Source organism: Onychomys torridus, chromosome 8 (assembly GCF_903995425.1).
Source record: "Onychomys torridus chromosome 8, mOncTor1.1, whole genome shotgun sequence".
Classification (NCBI taxonomy): Eukaryota; Metazoa; Chordata; class Mammalia; order Rodentia; family Cricetidae; genus Onychomys; species Onychomys torridus.
In genome coordinates, this window is record NC_050450.1 from 34,447,163 (window position 1) to 34,463,556 (window position 16,394).

The 16,394-nt window shown below is 47.0% G+C and overlaps 1 protein-coding gene across 6 annotated transcripts in view; it reads right to left on the minus strand.

Moving 5' to 3' along the window:
* Cyfip2 (cytoplasmic FMR1 interacting protein 2) overlaps positions 1 to 16,394 on the minus strand; it is a 119,935-nt gene that overhangs the window by 10,141 nt on the left and 93,400 nt on the right. For all 6 annotated transcript variants that reach the window (XM_036194975.1, XM_036194974.1, XM_036194976.1 and 3 more), the window contains 2 exons: positions 3,442 to 3,514; positions 2,635 to 2,729 (listed from right to left, as the gene is read on the minus strand). In XM_036194975.1, coding sequence (XP_036050868.1) covers positions 2,635 to 2,729; positions 3,442 to 3,514 — 168 coding nt within the window. The remainder of the gene's footprint in view (positions 1 to 2,634; positions 2,730 to 3,441; positions 3,515 to 16,394) is intronic.

Consider the following 16,394-nt stretch of genomic DNA (forward strand, 5'->3'; position numbering starts at 1 on the left):
GAACAGACAGGAACAACTTCAGTGAGACTCTGGGGAAGAAAACACGGCACATAACGATGTTTACTAAGGGGAATATCAGCAAAGACACCTTCCTTCCCTGATGAGTGGCCCGACCCTTTGTCAACCTGGGGATGATCTTCCCAGCTGTCAATGATATAACACATTCTAAAAGATGCTAATGTTAAAAATGCAGGCCAACTAAGGAGGTGAAGCAGCTACCATCCCATTTCATAGGTGGGAAGGCAAAGGCAGAGAAAAAAATGTTCCATGTGAGAGATACTTCAGGGCAGAGCTACAACAATGATGCTGGCTGAAAACCAGGTCACCTCAGTTTGTTCAGAAACAAATGCAAACGCCACAGTGCTCAGACTTCCCTGCTTTAAATCTGCCATGACTGTTGCCTGTCACTGACCCAGACACCACACAAGATCCGGCAGAGAAGACCTAGTGGCCAGCTTCCGTGTTCACAACTTGTTAGCATTTCTTTGGCTTACGGGCTGATGAAGTTGCATTTATTATGTGTGTTGTATATATGCATTTAGTGTGAGTGTACATGTGGTTTGGCACATGTACAGAGCTCAGAAGACAACTTGCAAGAGTCCGTCCTTCCTTTCCTCATATGGCTGGGATCAAACTCAGCCTGGCAAGCTTGGTAGCAAGTGCCTTTAACCACTGAGCCATCTCACTGCCCCCAAGTTTTTAATTAATTTTCTTTTTCACATTTTTATCTACACACATGTACCTTGATCCTACCCTACAATCTTTCCTCCACCCTCCTTTCCCAGTCCTTAGTGACCCCTGAGTTTATGTTCAGGCTGATCTGACTGTAGAGTTGGGGTATCCTTTGAGAAGCAGGCAATTTGTCCAACTGGCATGACCTCACTCACTGGGCTTCTGTTTGTCAGAGACTCAACACTGGAAAAACTGAGATTTCTATCAGTCCCAAGGAAATGGCGTGCACCAGAATGGGAAAGGAATGCACAGCCATGAGTAGAAACCCATGCCAAGCTCCCCAGGCTTCAGAAGATGGATTCTTGCAGGATGACACCCTGAGGGCAGCAGGCACGCCAACACGCCACTGGCTTGGGAGATTTCTCCCTAAAAGGAAATCATCTTTGAAGATTTCCTCGGTTCAACTTCTGCCAAAAAAAGTGGAAAGACTCTCTCCAGTGTCTGAATTCTCTGCTGTGAGCCCAAGACCCAAATGCCTCCTGTGGTTAGTCACCGTTGGCAGTGGGAGCCTGATGTGGGTAGCGTCTCAGTTTGACACCTGTGCAGATGGGACTTGGCACTGTGGAGAGTGACTTCCTCTTGCCCTCTGCTGAGAGTGTGGGTTCTTCTGACTTTGGGGATAACCCCAGAAGGGAATGTGAGTCCAAGGGTGGCTTTAAATCCCAAACTGCTCTAATAGTCAGTGTGGCCAGCAACACAAAGCAGCTGGTCACCTGTACAGTGTCTGGTGCCACCTCATCCCTGCCTATCCCCAAATGGGAGGCTCACTTAAATCAACTGCAAACAGAAATAGACATCTCGGTGCCTCTCCCCCTACTTCTCTTCTGTCCAGCCTCCCTACAGACTCTAAGTGCTCTGAAGGCAGGAGTCCTCCCTAACCCAATTCAGTGTCCTCAGTAACTGGTACCACTTTTCAAAAGTTAATTTTCACAGACTCAACATGAGCCCAGGCAACTTTGAAGATATTAGAACATTATAAATAAAACTCAAATTGCCTTTGATTCCTCATCCTCCCAACCTGTCCCTACCTCCACCTTTCTTCAGAATTCACCGCGGTGAACTGGTGTGCTGGATAGTTTTATATCAACTTGACATAAGCTGAGGTCATCAGAGAGGTGGGAACCTCGATTGAGAAAATGCCTGCATAAGGGCATGGTCTTAATTAGTGATTGATGGGGAGGGCCCAGCCCATTGTGGGTGGTGCCATCCATCCCTGGACTGGTGGTCCTGGGTTCTGTAAGAAAGCAGGCTGGGCAAGCCATGGGAGCAAGCTCGTAAGCAGCACCCCTCCATGGCCTCTGCATCAGCTCCTGCCTTCAGGGTCCTGCCCTGACTCTCTTTAATGATGAACAGAGATATGGAAATGTAAGCCAAATCAACCTTTCCTCCATAGCTTGCTTTTGGTCATGGTGTTTTGTCGCAACAATAGAAACCCTAACTCCAAAAATTGGCTTTGGAACATTCTGGAAGTTTTCAGGGGGACATTTTACTTACATGCTTTTGGTATGTGAATGTTTTTGAAAACCCTAGGTGAAATGTAACTTGAATTCAAGATCTAGCCACAAAGATTGATGCACTTAAATATTTCCTTTCCATTATTATGTATTTAACAATGCTGCATCTACAAGTACAGAGTGCTTACATAAAATGCCACATTCTACTGAGCTAACACCTCAGGCAAACAAACCACAGGACCACAGTTTCTCCTGATCTTGAGTTTGAGAAAAATATCTAGATGTGAACTGTAGACTCGGGGTATGCGAAATTCTAATTTTGATAGACGGTGCTGGAGAATTTTTGGTGCGTGGCAGGGATGTGATAGTTTCCCTATCTGTAGGATGAGGAGCTTGGGCCCCAAATACTCCATTCTTGGGACCCTTTGGGCCCATGATATGGCTGTACCTGAGGAGTCCCCAGCCGTTCTATCAGGGGGACCAGGTGAAGTGGGGCATACTTGGCTTCCAGGCGCTTCATCCGGACTTCCAGGCGCTCCCCCTCTGCAGAAGGGGCAAAGGAACAGAAAGTAAGTGTGTAACGAGAGGAAGAAGACCTCTCCGAGGACCTGATGCTGTTACCATGTCCCCAAACTAGGATGGAGTGTGCAAAATTTCCTCCTTGGTTCTGGAGACTGCGATGAGAAGTCATGATGAAGGATTACCCCCCTGTGACCTTGGATCAATAACAAGTATATATCTAATGAAATGGTGAGTTCCCTCTCACTCAAGGAGTTTGAATCAAGGCCAGATTGAGTTGCACAGTAAGGCTAGCTTCAAAGGATCAAGGCTTGGAGTACTATGTCTAATCACTTCATGCTTGCACAGGCATCCCAAACATGAAACTCCTTCCCGGATGACTGCATCTGAGTTCACTGGATGTGAGGTCCTGAGTTCAAATCTCCAGAACCATATAAAAGCTGGAGAAAGTGCATGCACCTGTAATCCCAGCACCCTCATAGTGAAGACGGGAGGTAGATACAGGAGACTTCCTAGAAGTCTGCAGGCCAACTAGCCTGGCACACACAATGGCAACCAACCAAAAGACCCTGTTTCAAACAGACTGGAAGGTACCGAAGACACCTGAGGTTGTCCTGAGTTCCAGAGGCAGCCTATCACACACACGTGTCCATACTTACACCAGTATTTTTTTTTTTTTAAGGTGAGTATGAATTCACATGTAAGAGGGCTGTCAGTGCTGGTAATGGCTTCTTACCTTTGATGTAGACTCTGGGCAGGATGTTTTGGAAGGGTGCAGCATGAAGCAGATCACAGACTTCCTCCTGAGACTGCAGAGACAGAGAGGGAGACAGAGAACAATTTTCACCTTCAGTTAGAAGGATTTCCTTCCGAAAATCTTGGCCCTAGCTCTGCTGGCTCTAGGGCTCACGTTCTGGGTATTCTCTTTATTTGCAGTGTGACCCTGGTAACTAATTGGCTTCTCGGAGTCGAATGTGGTTCACTGGGTTGTTGTGAGGGACGAGAGAATTCAGAACCGATAGCCCAGTCCCAGCTCATGAGAGCTCTACACATGTTTATCATCGTCTTATAAGGACTTTGCTGAAGAGTTAAGGTGAATGAATGATAGAGGGACCAGACAAAGCTAAGAGCTACCCGACTCTGGTTGGCTGGTGATGAGTTCTATAGGATTAAAGAGGATAGCTAGGACACAGTAGGGGGTGGGGTGGGGAAGATGTCTCGGTAAAGTGCTTGACCTAAGCTTGATCCCTCGACATATGTAAAATGCCAAGCATGGTCATTTGTGCATATAATCCCAGCAATGGTGAGGCAGAAATAGGCAGATCCCTGGGGCTCGTTGGCCAGCTAGCCAACTTCCCTGAGTGAGCTACCTTACCTCCAAAACAAGGTGGACTGCTCTCGAGGAATGGCATCTGAGGTTGGCCACTGGCGTGCATGTGTGTGCGTGTACACATGAGATACTTGGATCGACCGTGCCCTCTTTTAATCCAGAATTGCTGGGCAAGGGTCTGTGTCTGGATTCGTTTTTGTCACCTTACCCACTAACCAACGGCAGAAGAGAAGCTAGCACCTAGGTCAGACAGCTTTTGATGGGAACAAGTAAGACATAAAAGCACATTTACAAATAAAAGGAAACCTATACCACAGTGTTGGGAGGATGAAGTTGGTTAGGACTAAAGGGAAGACACGGCTAACAGGCTTAATGAGCAGCCTCTGGTGGCTGACTTCAGGGAGAGCAGCTAGAGACAGGCCCCTCTTCTGTGTCTCCCTCTTCTTTCAATTGTGGGCACCACGTGAGATGAGATCCAGGATGCATTCGAACTTTAACTCGTAAGAGAAGAATTAGAGAAAACTCAAGATTATGGGTGCTCTCGGGCTTCCTCCACCCCAGGTATGGATGAAGCTCTCCCATCCTGGGCATCTGAAGAGCAGCAGTGAGATGGGAACCCTGAAATACATTGCTGAAAACTGTAGATCCGTTCACATCCCTTCCATGCCCCTTTCAGCATCCCCGCACGTGATACTTTTGACTATCTTTCAGTGTTGATTTTCTCTCTCTTCTCTTGTTTATCTTGCCTGCTCCTATCACTTGATAATACTCTGAACCTACAAATTTTCAAGCCTTTGCTTCCATCCAGACTTAGCTACTCGACCCCTTGCTAGAGGCCTCACTGGGCTATTTCTGTCTGGACCTCTAAGGCTGTCTCCTCTCATCCTCTGCCTGGCTTGCTCATGGAATGGCACATGAATCCGGTCTTCCTTCACTTCTTCATCTCTCAAGTACGGTGAACTTGCGTTCTGTTGGTCCATGTCTCCTGACTCTTTCCTCACTGCCTACTGTAATATCTTTCAGGGCTGTGATGAAGTACCTCTGTTTTTATCTTAGTCCCAGCAATAATTTATGATTAAATGCCTTTTATATGACAATTTATCAATAATCACTTCAGTGGGGTAAATGTTTGTTACCCCGCATGAATAAATGAAGTCATCTGTCTGCATGATAGTCATCTAAGCAAGAGAAGACTGCCATCCATCCATCCATTCACCCGACAGACATTTATTAAACACCAGGCACAGTTCTAGACTATGCAGATATGACGTGGAACAAGTTAGACTAGACCTCTGCTCTCATGCCATTTAAATTCCTGTAGAGACTTAGGAACACAAAGAAAATTTCCGATTGTGATCGCTCACGAGAGGAACAGAGGAGGCAAGAACTCATTTGGGTCACTTAGAAAAATCCTTAGGAGGCAGAAGAAGCTAAGCAGAAGCTGGATGTGGGGCAAACCAGTCACATAGATTAGGGAAGAGTATTCCAGTGAAAAGGCAGTGGGCAGCGAACACACTGGGGTAGAGCCACCAAGATTCACAGTACACACGCCATAAGGTGGGGGGGGGGGCAATGACATCACGTGGGGCCTTAAGGTTTAAGTACAGATTTCATTCTGCGTGTAGAGAGGAGCGATTTCAGTTATTCCAAGTACACGTCACACTTGGCTTTCTTTTTTTTTTTTTTTTTTTAATATTTATTATGTATACAGTGTTCTGTCTGCATGTATGACTGCAGGCCAGAAGAGGGCACCAGATCTCATTACAGATGGTTGTGAGCCACCATGTGGCTGCTGGGAACTGAACACAGGACCTCTTGAACTCAGGACCTCTGGAAGGGCAGTCTGTCAGTGCTCTTAACCTCTGAGCCATCTCTCCAGCCCCAGTCTTGGCTTTCTTACAAATAGTCTCCTTGCCCTTAGGCATGCCTTATTGGCAGAAGGCTGGCTGTCCACTGCCTGAAGCATCAAGTTCTATTCCATTCGTGCGGATAAACTAATCTTGGGAGCCAGCGGAGAGTCAGAGGAAAGACAAGAAGGCTCTGAAAACAACACAGTAGCTCAGTCCATTTTACTCGGTGAACTTGGACTCTGCGGAGATGAGGTCATTTCCCTTTCCCACTGTGAAGCCACCTCTTCCCCAGATTTGCAAACTAGGGGACAAGGGAAGCTTGGATGGAGGTGTCCTTCTTGGATGTCATCTACTGTGTAGTGAGGTTTGGCTAGGAAGGTGTGAAGGCGAGTGGGGAGTAGATAGCCTTCCGAGAGAGGTAGAACATCCCAGAGGAGGAACTAAGTAGCCATTTGCATAATGAGGTGGCAGCACACCTTGTGTGGGAGGTACTTGTTCGCTGTTCATTAGCTGAGATCATTGCCACAGATAGAACCAGGCATTGGGCACAGACAAAGGCCTGTGTGAAGGACAGAACAAGCTTCCATTGTGGAGCCCGGGCTGATGGCTGGCTTCCCGCTCCTCTGATCAGGATCTCAAAGCATCTACAAGGAGCCCGCCAGGCCATGCCCCACTGGACAGGGTCCTTTCTTGGCCTGTGAAGCCTGCCCTGCAGTGGTCCCGGCTCTGTAGCTACCTGTCCAACACAGAAGGTCTGCTTTCTTCTCCGGTGTGCTCCTGAACCCACCTCTCTCCTCTGACTCCTCTGCTTTGTGAATGTCCTTGCTTCAGCTTTCAATTTCAACACCACCCCCTGAAGGATACTTCTGGGAGCTCTCAACCCCACACCCCTACCATGCACATGCCATTGTTAAATGTCCTTTGAGAATCACTTTCCTCTTTTAGATTTGAGCTGTCTGTATTTATATTCCATATGACTGGTGAATAATGGTGCTGGGTATATTGTAAATGATTGATCAACCACACAGAATAACAGCTGAAGTTTCAGGGCCTCGGGGTATGGCTTAGGCAATAGAGTGTTTGTCTAGTATCCCGGTGCTTGGGAGGTGGAGGCAAGCGGATTAAGAGTTGGAGGTCATCCTTGGCTATGTGGCTAGTTTGAGGTCAATCTGGACTACAGGAGACCCTGTCTTGAAGAATTTTTAAAAAATTAGATGAGCAGGCATGTGAGAGATTTGAAACATAATAGAATGAATCTCCCTGAGTTTGGGTCTTCTTATGTAGGCCTGGAAGTTTCTCTTTATTAATGTTGGAAATAAGTTCTTAATTATTAATTTGTGGAAATAAGTTCTCTTCGATCTGCACTATGTAATATTTTTAACAAATGCTTCATAGTGATGTTTTCAAGTATTTTTACATTTTACACTCCCCTTCCTTTTTTCTTAAACCTCTATGTATAATCACATTTTCTACATCAACTATATAGTACTCTGAAAACTAACCTTAGGAGAAACAAACAAACAAACAAACAAAAACAAGAACAAAACCCCTGAAGCAACTAATACTTAATTTTAAAATCAGTAGCCCCTGGTGTCCAGCTCCTGTGAAGGCTATAGATCCTAGGCTCAGTCAGGAATGATGTTCGCAGAGGTATAGAGCAAGTATTTGATTTTGTTTTAGGCCACACTTAGGGGCAAATCGCTGATGCAGAATAAAATATAAATAAAAAAACCAACAACCCACATTGCTGGGATGACACAAGAGAGCAGCAACTCTTGGGAGTTTCACCTTCCTGAGCCTTAGGGTCTTCTTGGAATAGTCATAATCCAAGTCACAGTTCTACAAGAAGCTGTTGGAGGTTGGTACATCACTACGATTACAAGGAAGGATGGGAGAGGAAGTGAGGGGCGGCAGCAATGAGCTGGAACTGCATCCTCCTAACCAGACAGTCCCCAAACACCACATGAAGTTGTTAGGACAGCTTGTCTTCTATTAAGCGTCATGGAGAGAAGAGAAGAAGTGGAAACAGCCATAATTTAGGCAGGCCAAGGTGGGAACTGGGAGGTAGGTGGGGAGAGGTGCTTTTCACACCATAAGCAAATTTGTATTGCTTAATTCATTATCACATGTAATTAGAATCAATTTAAACAGAACAAGATGCAGGGGGTGGAGTAAACAGTCCCCAAGGATCCTTGGCTAGAACAGGGAGCCTACAATCACCTTGTTTTTCAGGGAAGTTGAGGCAATGGGCACTAACTGAACATTCACTGGATGCCGCCTATGTCCAGGGGCTTCAACCTATCATCTTTCAACACCTCTGTGCAGTAGGTCTGACTGTCGCCATCTTGTGTGGGGAGGACACAGGGCACTTGGTAACACTGGCTTCCTAGCTAGGCCTTCAGAGGTATTAAGCAGCGAGGCTGGCATTTAGACCCAGGCCACCTCCCTTCCCCATCCATACTTGTGTGGCAGTCCAGATAACCACAGCTCAGACAATAGCATTGTGTGCCGCCAACAGAGCCTATGTTGAGAATCATGGAACTCTATGAAGGGCATGTGGAGGTGGTAAATCCATTGTAGATCAAGAAGCTACCAGGTCATCTAGAGAGGCTTTATCTCCTATAGGACATAGGATCATAGGTCCCTTCACCATATGATCCTGTCACTTCAGAACTGCAGGGTCCTGCCTGTCAAAGACAGCAGCAGTGATGACCCCTCTACCATGGATCCCCTGACCTCCAGAACTGTAAGGAGTTTACAAACTACAAGCTTCAGATATACAGAGGGAAGCCCAAGCCAGAAAGACTGGTCCCCCTGCCCCCACACATGAAAATACATAAAATTACCAAAGACAGAAAACTCACTCCAAATCTAACCACCCAAGAAACATTTTAGCCTCACCCATACCTGGGAGGATCATCCAGCTTATTGATTTGCTGGGCTTCAGTGTTAGCAACTTCCTTTAAACTCACAGAGAACTGTTATGTTCAGTTTAAAGAAGAATGAATGGACAGTGCCTCCGTGGGGACCTAACCTTGGTCCCTAGCACCCATGTGAAAAAGCTAGGAATGGTGGGGTGTAGTTGGAGAGCTTCTCTCCAGGTTCCACCAAGCCCCTGCAGTCCCACAACCCACGTATAAAATAATCATACAGACACTTATATTATTTAAACTGCTTGGCCATTAGCTCAGGCCTACCATTGTCTAGCTCTTACTCTTATATTTAGCCCATTTCTTTTTTTTTTATTATTATTATTTAAACTGCTTAGGTGTTGAGAAGGTGGAGTCAGGAGGACCCCTGGGGCTTGCTAGCCAGCCAGCCTAGTTTAGCTGGTGAGTTCTAGGCCAGGGAGAGACTCTATTTAACAACAAAAGGGTGGGTAGTGCCCGTGGAACAATACCTATGTTTGTCCTCTGGCTTCTGCGGGCATGTGCACATGAGTGCCTACGTGCACCCATCCCCCCACCTACGGTCTTAAACCACCTTTTAGTCAAACAAGCAGGAAATGGTTGATATTGCTCTTCCCAGAAGTCACCTCTATCCTGAATTTGTGTAAATAACATCATTGCAGGCAACTCATTTGTACGGATCTGCTGGTGTGATCCCAATGTTCTGTACCTCACATGGTCAGTCTCTACCTCCCACATCCTCCTTCCTGACAGACACAAAGTCCTCTAACCAACTTTATCTGCTTTCCCAAAACTCCACATTCAACTGTAACCATCTAGGAGCTTCCTAAGCCACTCTGGTACATACTGTCTACCACTCCCATTTATTCAGGGCCCCCACTGAACCATCCATCTAGACAGTGCAGAAGCCAAGCAATGAGCCCTGTAAACATGGAATGACAGAGAATCTTCCCAGGGACCACCATGCCTGGGACTGGAATATCATCTGATGTGAGAGGTCAGTGAGAAGAATGTAGAGTACAGAAGAGCAATACCATCTAGAGATAAAACAAGCTTCCACACATTGATCATGAAGACAGAGGCTGAGCAGAAATGATGTAAGTCTGTCATTCACACAGTAGTAGGTGCTGCAGAGGGTGAGCCAGACCTGACTCATGGTCTTTCTTCAGTACAGTGGAGGACACAAGCGGGTGGGGAATTCTGTAAGTGCTCCGTTGGGGTGTACATGAGGGCACAGCAAGCTGTGTATGTCCGTGGGGCCACTGAAGGTCAGGGCATTTCAAACCAGGAGTGAGTCACTAACAGAACTTAGACATTATGCTACTGAGTTCCTGGAAGAGCTGCATGTGGCTGGTGATGGAGATGTGATGACAAGTTGGTGAATGTCAAGGACAGTAACTTCTGCTCTGATACAGACCTGTAATGTACTTCGTTCATCTAGCCACATCTTCACTTGCAGGCTCAGCCACATGGCTGGACTGTGTAGCAGGGGAGGATGGAGATGAGGAGAGGCTGGTGGAGCAGTGTGGCTGAGTTTTCCAGGCCTTGTGGGTCAGAGCTGAGAGTCTGAATTTCAGTACAGTGAGAAACTACCTAGCAGTTTTAACTAGAGTGATGTGACTGATTGTAATTGTATGCAGATCCTTTCGCTGTCCCATGGAGACACTGGCTGTGCCAATTTGTGCTCTAACGTTTTGCCTACCAGTCAACCATCTCCTTACTTTTCCTTGGTGTCTTGAGTCTCATGTAGCTAAGGCTGGCCTTGAACTCAATACATAACCAAAGATGACCTTGAACTTTGAATTCTTCTGTAGCTACTTCCCAAGTGCTAGGATTATAGGTGAGTACTGCCACATCTGGTCCAGTAAAGTCCCCTTTTAGCCATGTTCCTGCCTCAGCTCTACCATGGAAAGGAGAAATTAGGTGTGTCATAAATCTCCCATATTGAGCATAATGAGAAAGCATTATGCTTTTTTTCAACCCCCCTAAAAGCCCCTGAAATGGAAGGCAGAGTCCTCTAGCTGTGACCAGCGGGAGGAGGGAGGCCAACAGGATGTGCTCCCAGGTCTCCCTGTGGGTCCCACATGGCCTCTTCCTAACCTGGACTGAACAACTTCCCAGGGGCATTAGAATTTTCTTGCTCTTGAACTGACACTTCCTGGTGGTGAATCAAACACCAGCAGAGGCCCCGATTCTAGAAATGAGGCAGACGCAGGAGCTTTGGAGCACAGCTTACCAAAGCAAATCCTCCCATGTAGTGGAGGAAGCAGCACACACTTCCATAACTCTGCTTCTTCCTGGTGTGCAGTAACTATCTGTGACTTCTTTCCCTCATTTTTTTGGTTCTTGGGATCTGTTTTCTTTCCTTTCCTTGCATGATGAATACCCTTAGACCTCCCATGGAAAGGGCCAGGGGATATGGCGTCACAGTGGCTGTAACTGTTCTGGATCATTTGAAAGAATATTGAAGACACTGAGTCATCTCAACCTTAGCTATCTAAGCATGAGGCTCTGAAAAGCTAGGTCACACTGCTGCAAAATGACCTTCAATATTGAGTATTAAGATCAGCTAAAAGTAAAAACTTCTCAACACAGAATGTGTCATCACACAAAGTCTCATTTGTTCATAAAGCATTTTTATAGCTTTTTTAACCATGATGAATGAAAAGGTCTGTGTGTGTGTGTGTGTGTGTGTGTGTGTGTGTGTGTGTGTCTGCATATGTGATGGTGCATGTATGGAGGTAAGAGGACAATGGTGTATGTGTGTGTGCGCGCGCGCGTGCGCGTGCACGCACGTGTGCACATGTATTCATGTGTGTGATGGTGCACGTGTGGAGGTCATTGGACAACCTTGTCCTCACTTTCTAGCCTTAGGTACTGGCTTTTGTTGGTGCTGCACACACCAGGCTGGCTGGTCCTGAGCTTCCCATCTTGCTATAGAAGCACTGGGGGTAACAGATGTGCAGTACTGTATCCAGGTTCTGGGGTCTGAACACAGGTCTTTACACTTATCACACAAGTACCTCACCCAAGGACCCATTTCCCCAGCCCCCGGGATGAGTTTTCCAAAGTGAGAAGCCACTCTGCAAGGAGAAACGCTTAAGCCAGGGCTAGCGGCAACGCCTGCATGTTAGACTTGGGAAGGTAGAGAGGAGTGTGAGGCCAGCCCTGCTTGTCTAGCAGGACCCCTGTCTTGGAAGAGAAAGCTTCCCTGCTGCCTGCTTTGGGGAACTGCAGTGTGATCATTCTGCTTCTGCAGAAGCTGCTGGGAGTGGAGCTGCTGCCCAGTACCAAGAGTCACGCTAACGTTTGTTACCCCGGTGACGCTCGCTAAGGCATGATGGCGCGGGAAGCGGTGACTGGGACCCAGGCCTACGGCACAGTTATTCGCTGTCGGCAGAACCAAGTGAAAGCGAACAGGCTTCTGGGGTCAGGATGCAAACCTGACTCACCGTAAGGAAGTCACGCCAAAAGTCTTCAAGGGTCCCATTGATAATTTTGCTCTCTAATCTTTTCTGTTCCCATTACACCTTATTTAAAATTGAGGGCCCGGGAGGACTTCCGCCCAACGCCACACCCCGGCGTGTTCACAGTCTGCCGAGTCCTCGAGGCAGGAGACTCGGCGTCTCTTGGCTGAAGGGTATCACAAAGATTCACTGTGCCTATGTTAAAAAAGACCCGTGATCCCAAGGATGACAGATTCATGTGGAAAACGGCATTTGACTCTGTGAGGCTCTGCTCTTGGGTGAAAAATGACCATTTTCAGCAGACCAATCTCAAAAGAGAGTTTTCGTAAGTAACATTTAGCTTTAAGTCTTAAGGCAATAAAAAGACAAATTCCACTCGTGTATTAGGTGTCTGTCTTTGTCAAGTATGCCAGAAGAACTGACTTCACAGAGGAGGGTGAGTGCCTCCCCCTACCCCCATCTGGACTCTGGTTTTCTGGTATGAAGGGGGCTCAGGGCCAGGCCAAGCCAGCAGGCACAAGCTCTAAACATTCCCTTATATGGACACATAGGTTGTTAGTGTGAGTGTTTCCTGAAGTGCTCATGGAGCAGGCCAGAAATCAGACTTCCCACACCCACCACGACCCTCTGTATGGAAAGTATGAACCATGCTTTTGGTCCTCATTTGAGCCTCCATTTGCAGAGAAAAGCCCACCCAGGACATGCCATATCTGTCTCTGCTCCACAGGCTTCTGTGTCCCAGCAGCTCTCTGCAGTGCAAGCTAAATACATCTGTGTTTAATTCTTCTCCTCTCCAGGGTGGGCTGCAGCGTGGGTGCTGTTTTCTCACCCACCTCTTCTGAATAACAGCATAGATGATGCTCCCCCCCCCTACATTTGGCTGTCAAGGGAATTAGTATCCTGGATCAGATCAAATTAATATCTGATCAACTGGGAAAGACCTGGAGCCAAGACACCGTGGCCTGCACAGTAGTGTTCTCTTTGCTAATAACATCAGTACTGTCCTTTGATAACCCACAGGATGAAGTCTTCATTTGGAACCAGTCCATGTCAACACCTTCCTAACTTCTGCTCACTTTAATTCTCCAGGCCTCCAGATAATATACATTGAAGGGTGCAAGTGTTTCCTTTTAAGGAAGACGCAACTGTTTAGTACAATAAATTCACAGGACTAAGACTGTAAAGTCAAAGTTGAAGACCCTCTTCTCTCATTGCTGTTCCCACCACATTCTTCTAAGCTTGGCTCACCAGACTTTGAAAACTAACGGAACCACCAGTTTTATAGGAGAAGAGCTGCCATACAAGAATCTGGAAAAATACCCTCCAGGAAGCGAGCAGTGGCTATCTTAAAACAACACCAGTGTGATTTTTGTTTACTTTCTGCTTATCTGGGTTTTCCGACAGAACTTACTTCAATTGTGGGGGGGTAGGGGAAGAAAGAGCAAAGTGACCATGAATGAGAAGCCAGAGGCAGAAGGTCAGATGCAGGGCTGGATCACTCAGCTCTAGAATGCAAAGCTGTTAGCCACCCGGCTGCTTACCTCAGGACCTCAACCAGCTCAGCTGTGCACATGTCCCTGTCCCTCGGTGCGTGGCTTCGGCACTCTGAAACACACCTGGCTCTCAGCCCAGCTCTTGTGCTAGCCATAACCCTGGGAACATCAGCGCCCTCAGAACCATAATGTTTTATCAAAAGACACCCTTTCAAAGGGTCTGATTACAGAGAGGCATCGTTAACAGTTCACAAAGATGTGAGGAAATCAAATCTCCCTAATGTGACTGGGTGAGAATGAAAAACTGACAAGTGAGTAAAATTGTCTGGCAATGTCTTGTTTCACCATCTGCAACATGTGAAGCTGCCCTAGATGAAGGACTCTCAATAGGGTCAGGCAATGGAGCCCTCCTTTTCTCTGAAGAGGATGCTACCGCCATCTAGTGGACAGAGTTCAGCAATGCTGCTCAGTATCCTCTAATGCTCGGAACAGACCTCCAGCAAAGGATTATCTGCTCTCTGGGGCAGCAGGGTTGAGGCTGAGAGCCTGACCTGTGTCTGATTCAGAGGATTGGAATGGAATTCAGTGGACTGTCTGTTGTGACTGTGGCCCACCATGCCGCAAAGATAAGCGACAGCTATAAAGGTAGGTGGGGTGGCTGTCTCAGAGCCTGTGTGTGTGCCGGGGGAAGGGGTCCTCTGTGTTCCGCATGTATGCGTGTGTAGGGACATAACACACAACTGGTTGATGTTAAAAAAAAAAAATCACACACGATGTGAATAAGAACGTGGAAACCACAAAGCTGTCATCAGGGAACTAGGAATCACCTTGACAAAAGAAACAGGTTCGATTCAATAGCTGCTAAGAGCCTACAGACCAGGTATCTATGGGTACCTGATACACAACCAAGTTGGGTGTGGTGATGCACACCTGTGATCTCAGCACATAGGGGACTGAGGTGGGAGGATTTTAGGCTTTGAGACCTGATACTGTCTCAAACACAATGGCAACCATCTACAATACAAACTGCACAGACAGCAGTGGATGACAGACCTCGGACAGAAGGACATATACTGCACAATCCCACTTCGATGAGCTTCAAAGACAGAACTAAGCTCTGGGGTCAGACGTCAGAATCATGGCTGCTTTGAAGGTATGTAAGGAGGCATGAAGAACTGCCTGTGACTGTTCTGTTTCTGGACTTGGTGAGGGTTACATGGGCTTGGTGCCTGACCAAGCTATTTACTGAAGATTTACACACCTGACCACACATGTTCCTTAAAGACATCACACAACCCCACAAAAAAGAGAAAAGTCAGGTACAACATCTTTGGACTCATATCACATCTCCACTTTGGAGATCCACAAGCATATAATAATAAAGGAAATACATTTATCCTTTTAGGCATACACTCTTTATACCTTGAGATTAAGGCTGAGTTACCGCTGTCACTCTAGAAAGGCAGGCGACAGGGTAAGAGGAAGTACCTGTGCAGCTTGTTTATCCGTGTGAAAGTCACAACAAGTGAAACCCACTAGGAGAAAGCGGCAGCTTCGGCAAAGACCTGGAGAAGGACTTCTTGCTCCTCGCAGCTGTGTTCCTACCATTTCCAACTGGTCTTTAGATCAGTGCTAACACATCAGCACAATTTCCAAGTAGGACATTAAGCCATTCTTGGTAAGGCCAAATGTCCCTACTGACCTCCAACCCCGGTCTCTTTCCTGAAATCTAGAGACAAGGCTGCTGACCCCTCAGCCTGGTGAGTTTCTATTTATTCCTCAATGTATTATTTTGTAGGTTGATTATTTTGCCTATGTAACCTCACGACATATCTTTATTCACAAACTCACATTTGACATTCTCTCTTACCATTGCGCTAAGGTGAAAACTACTGGTTGACCTCATTCTTGTTGAGGGCTTCAGGCTGTCAGAAGAGCGGACGGTCCAGTCACACAGCTCTTCTATGACTTTCGTTTTTCCCTCCCTCCCTCGACCTCCCTCTGCCTCGCTTCTCCCCTCCCTTGCACCCTAACTCCTTCCCTTTCCCTTTCCTCTTGCCCCCTCCCCTCTTTTTCCTTCCTGTCCCCTCTTCCCATCCATTCTCTCTTTCTTTGCTTTCTTGATGGGAACCACTGATACACCCACTTACATATCTAATTTCCACTTTCTAAGCTAAAAAAAGCTCTGGAACTCTCATGCCCTATTTTCAACCCAGCAAGCACAGGTCAGGATAGTTGGAGATCTCCCCATTTGTCAAATTAGACAGCAGAGGCTGACGTCGTGGTGAGCGTGATTCTGGACGGTGCCACCCCGCTTCCCCCAGACATCCAGGACCAGGGGCAGCACACACACACACACACACACACACACACACACACACACACACACACACACACACCTGTTTTTTTTCATCTGTCTCGGCTGCTGACATGTTCTCCACACTGTTGTGTACATGCTAGGAGAGTCAGCTAGGTAAATTTAGATCCTGAATGTCCTTTTGTCCTTAGTGACGGAGCTGGGAAAGATGTTTCCTCCAAAACTAGCCTGTAATGATATCATGACCTCCAGGTCTGAATGGAGGCGCTCACTCACAGCTTCTCCTGAAGGGGGGGGGGGGCTCACATGTCTCCCAACACATC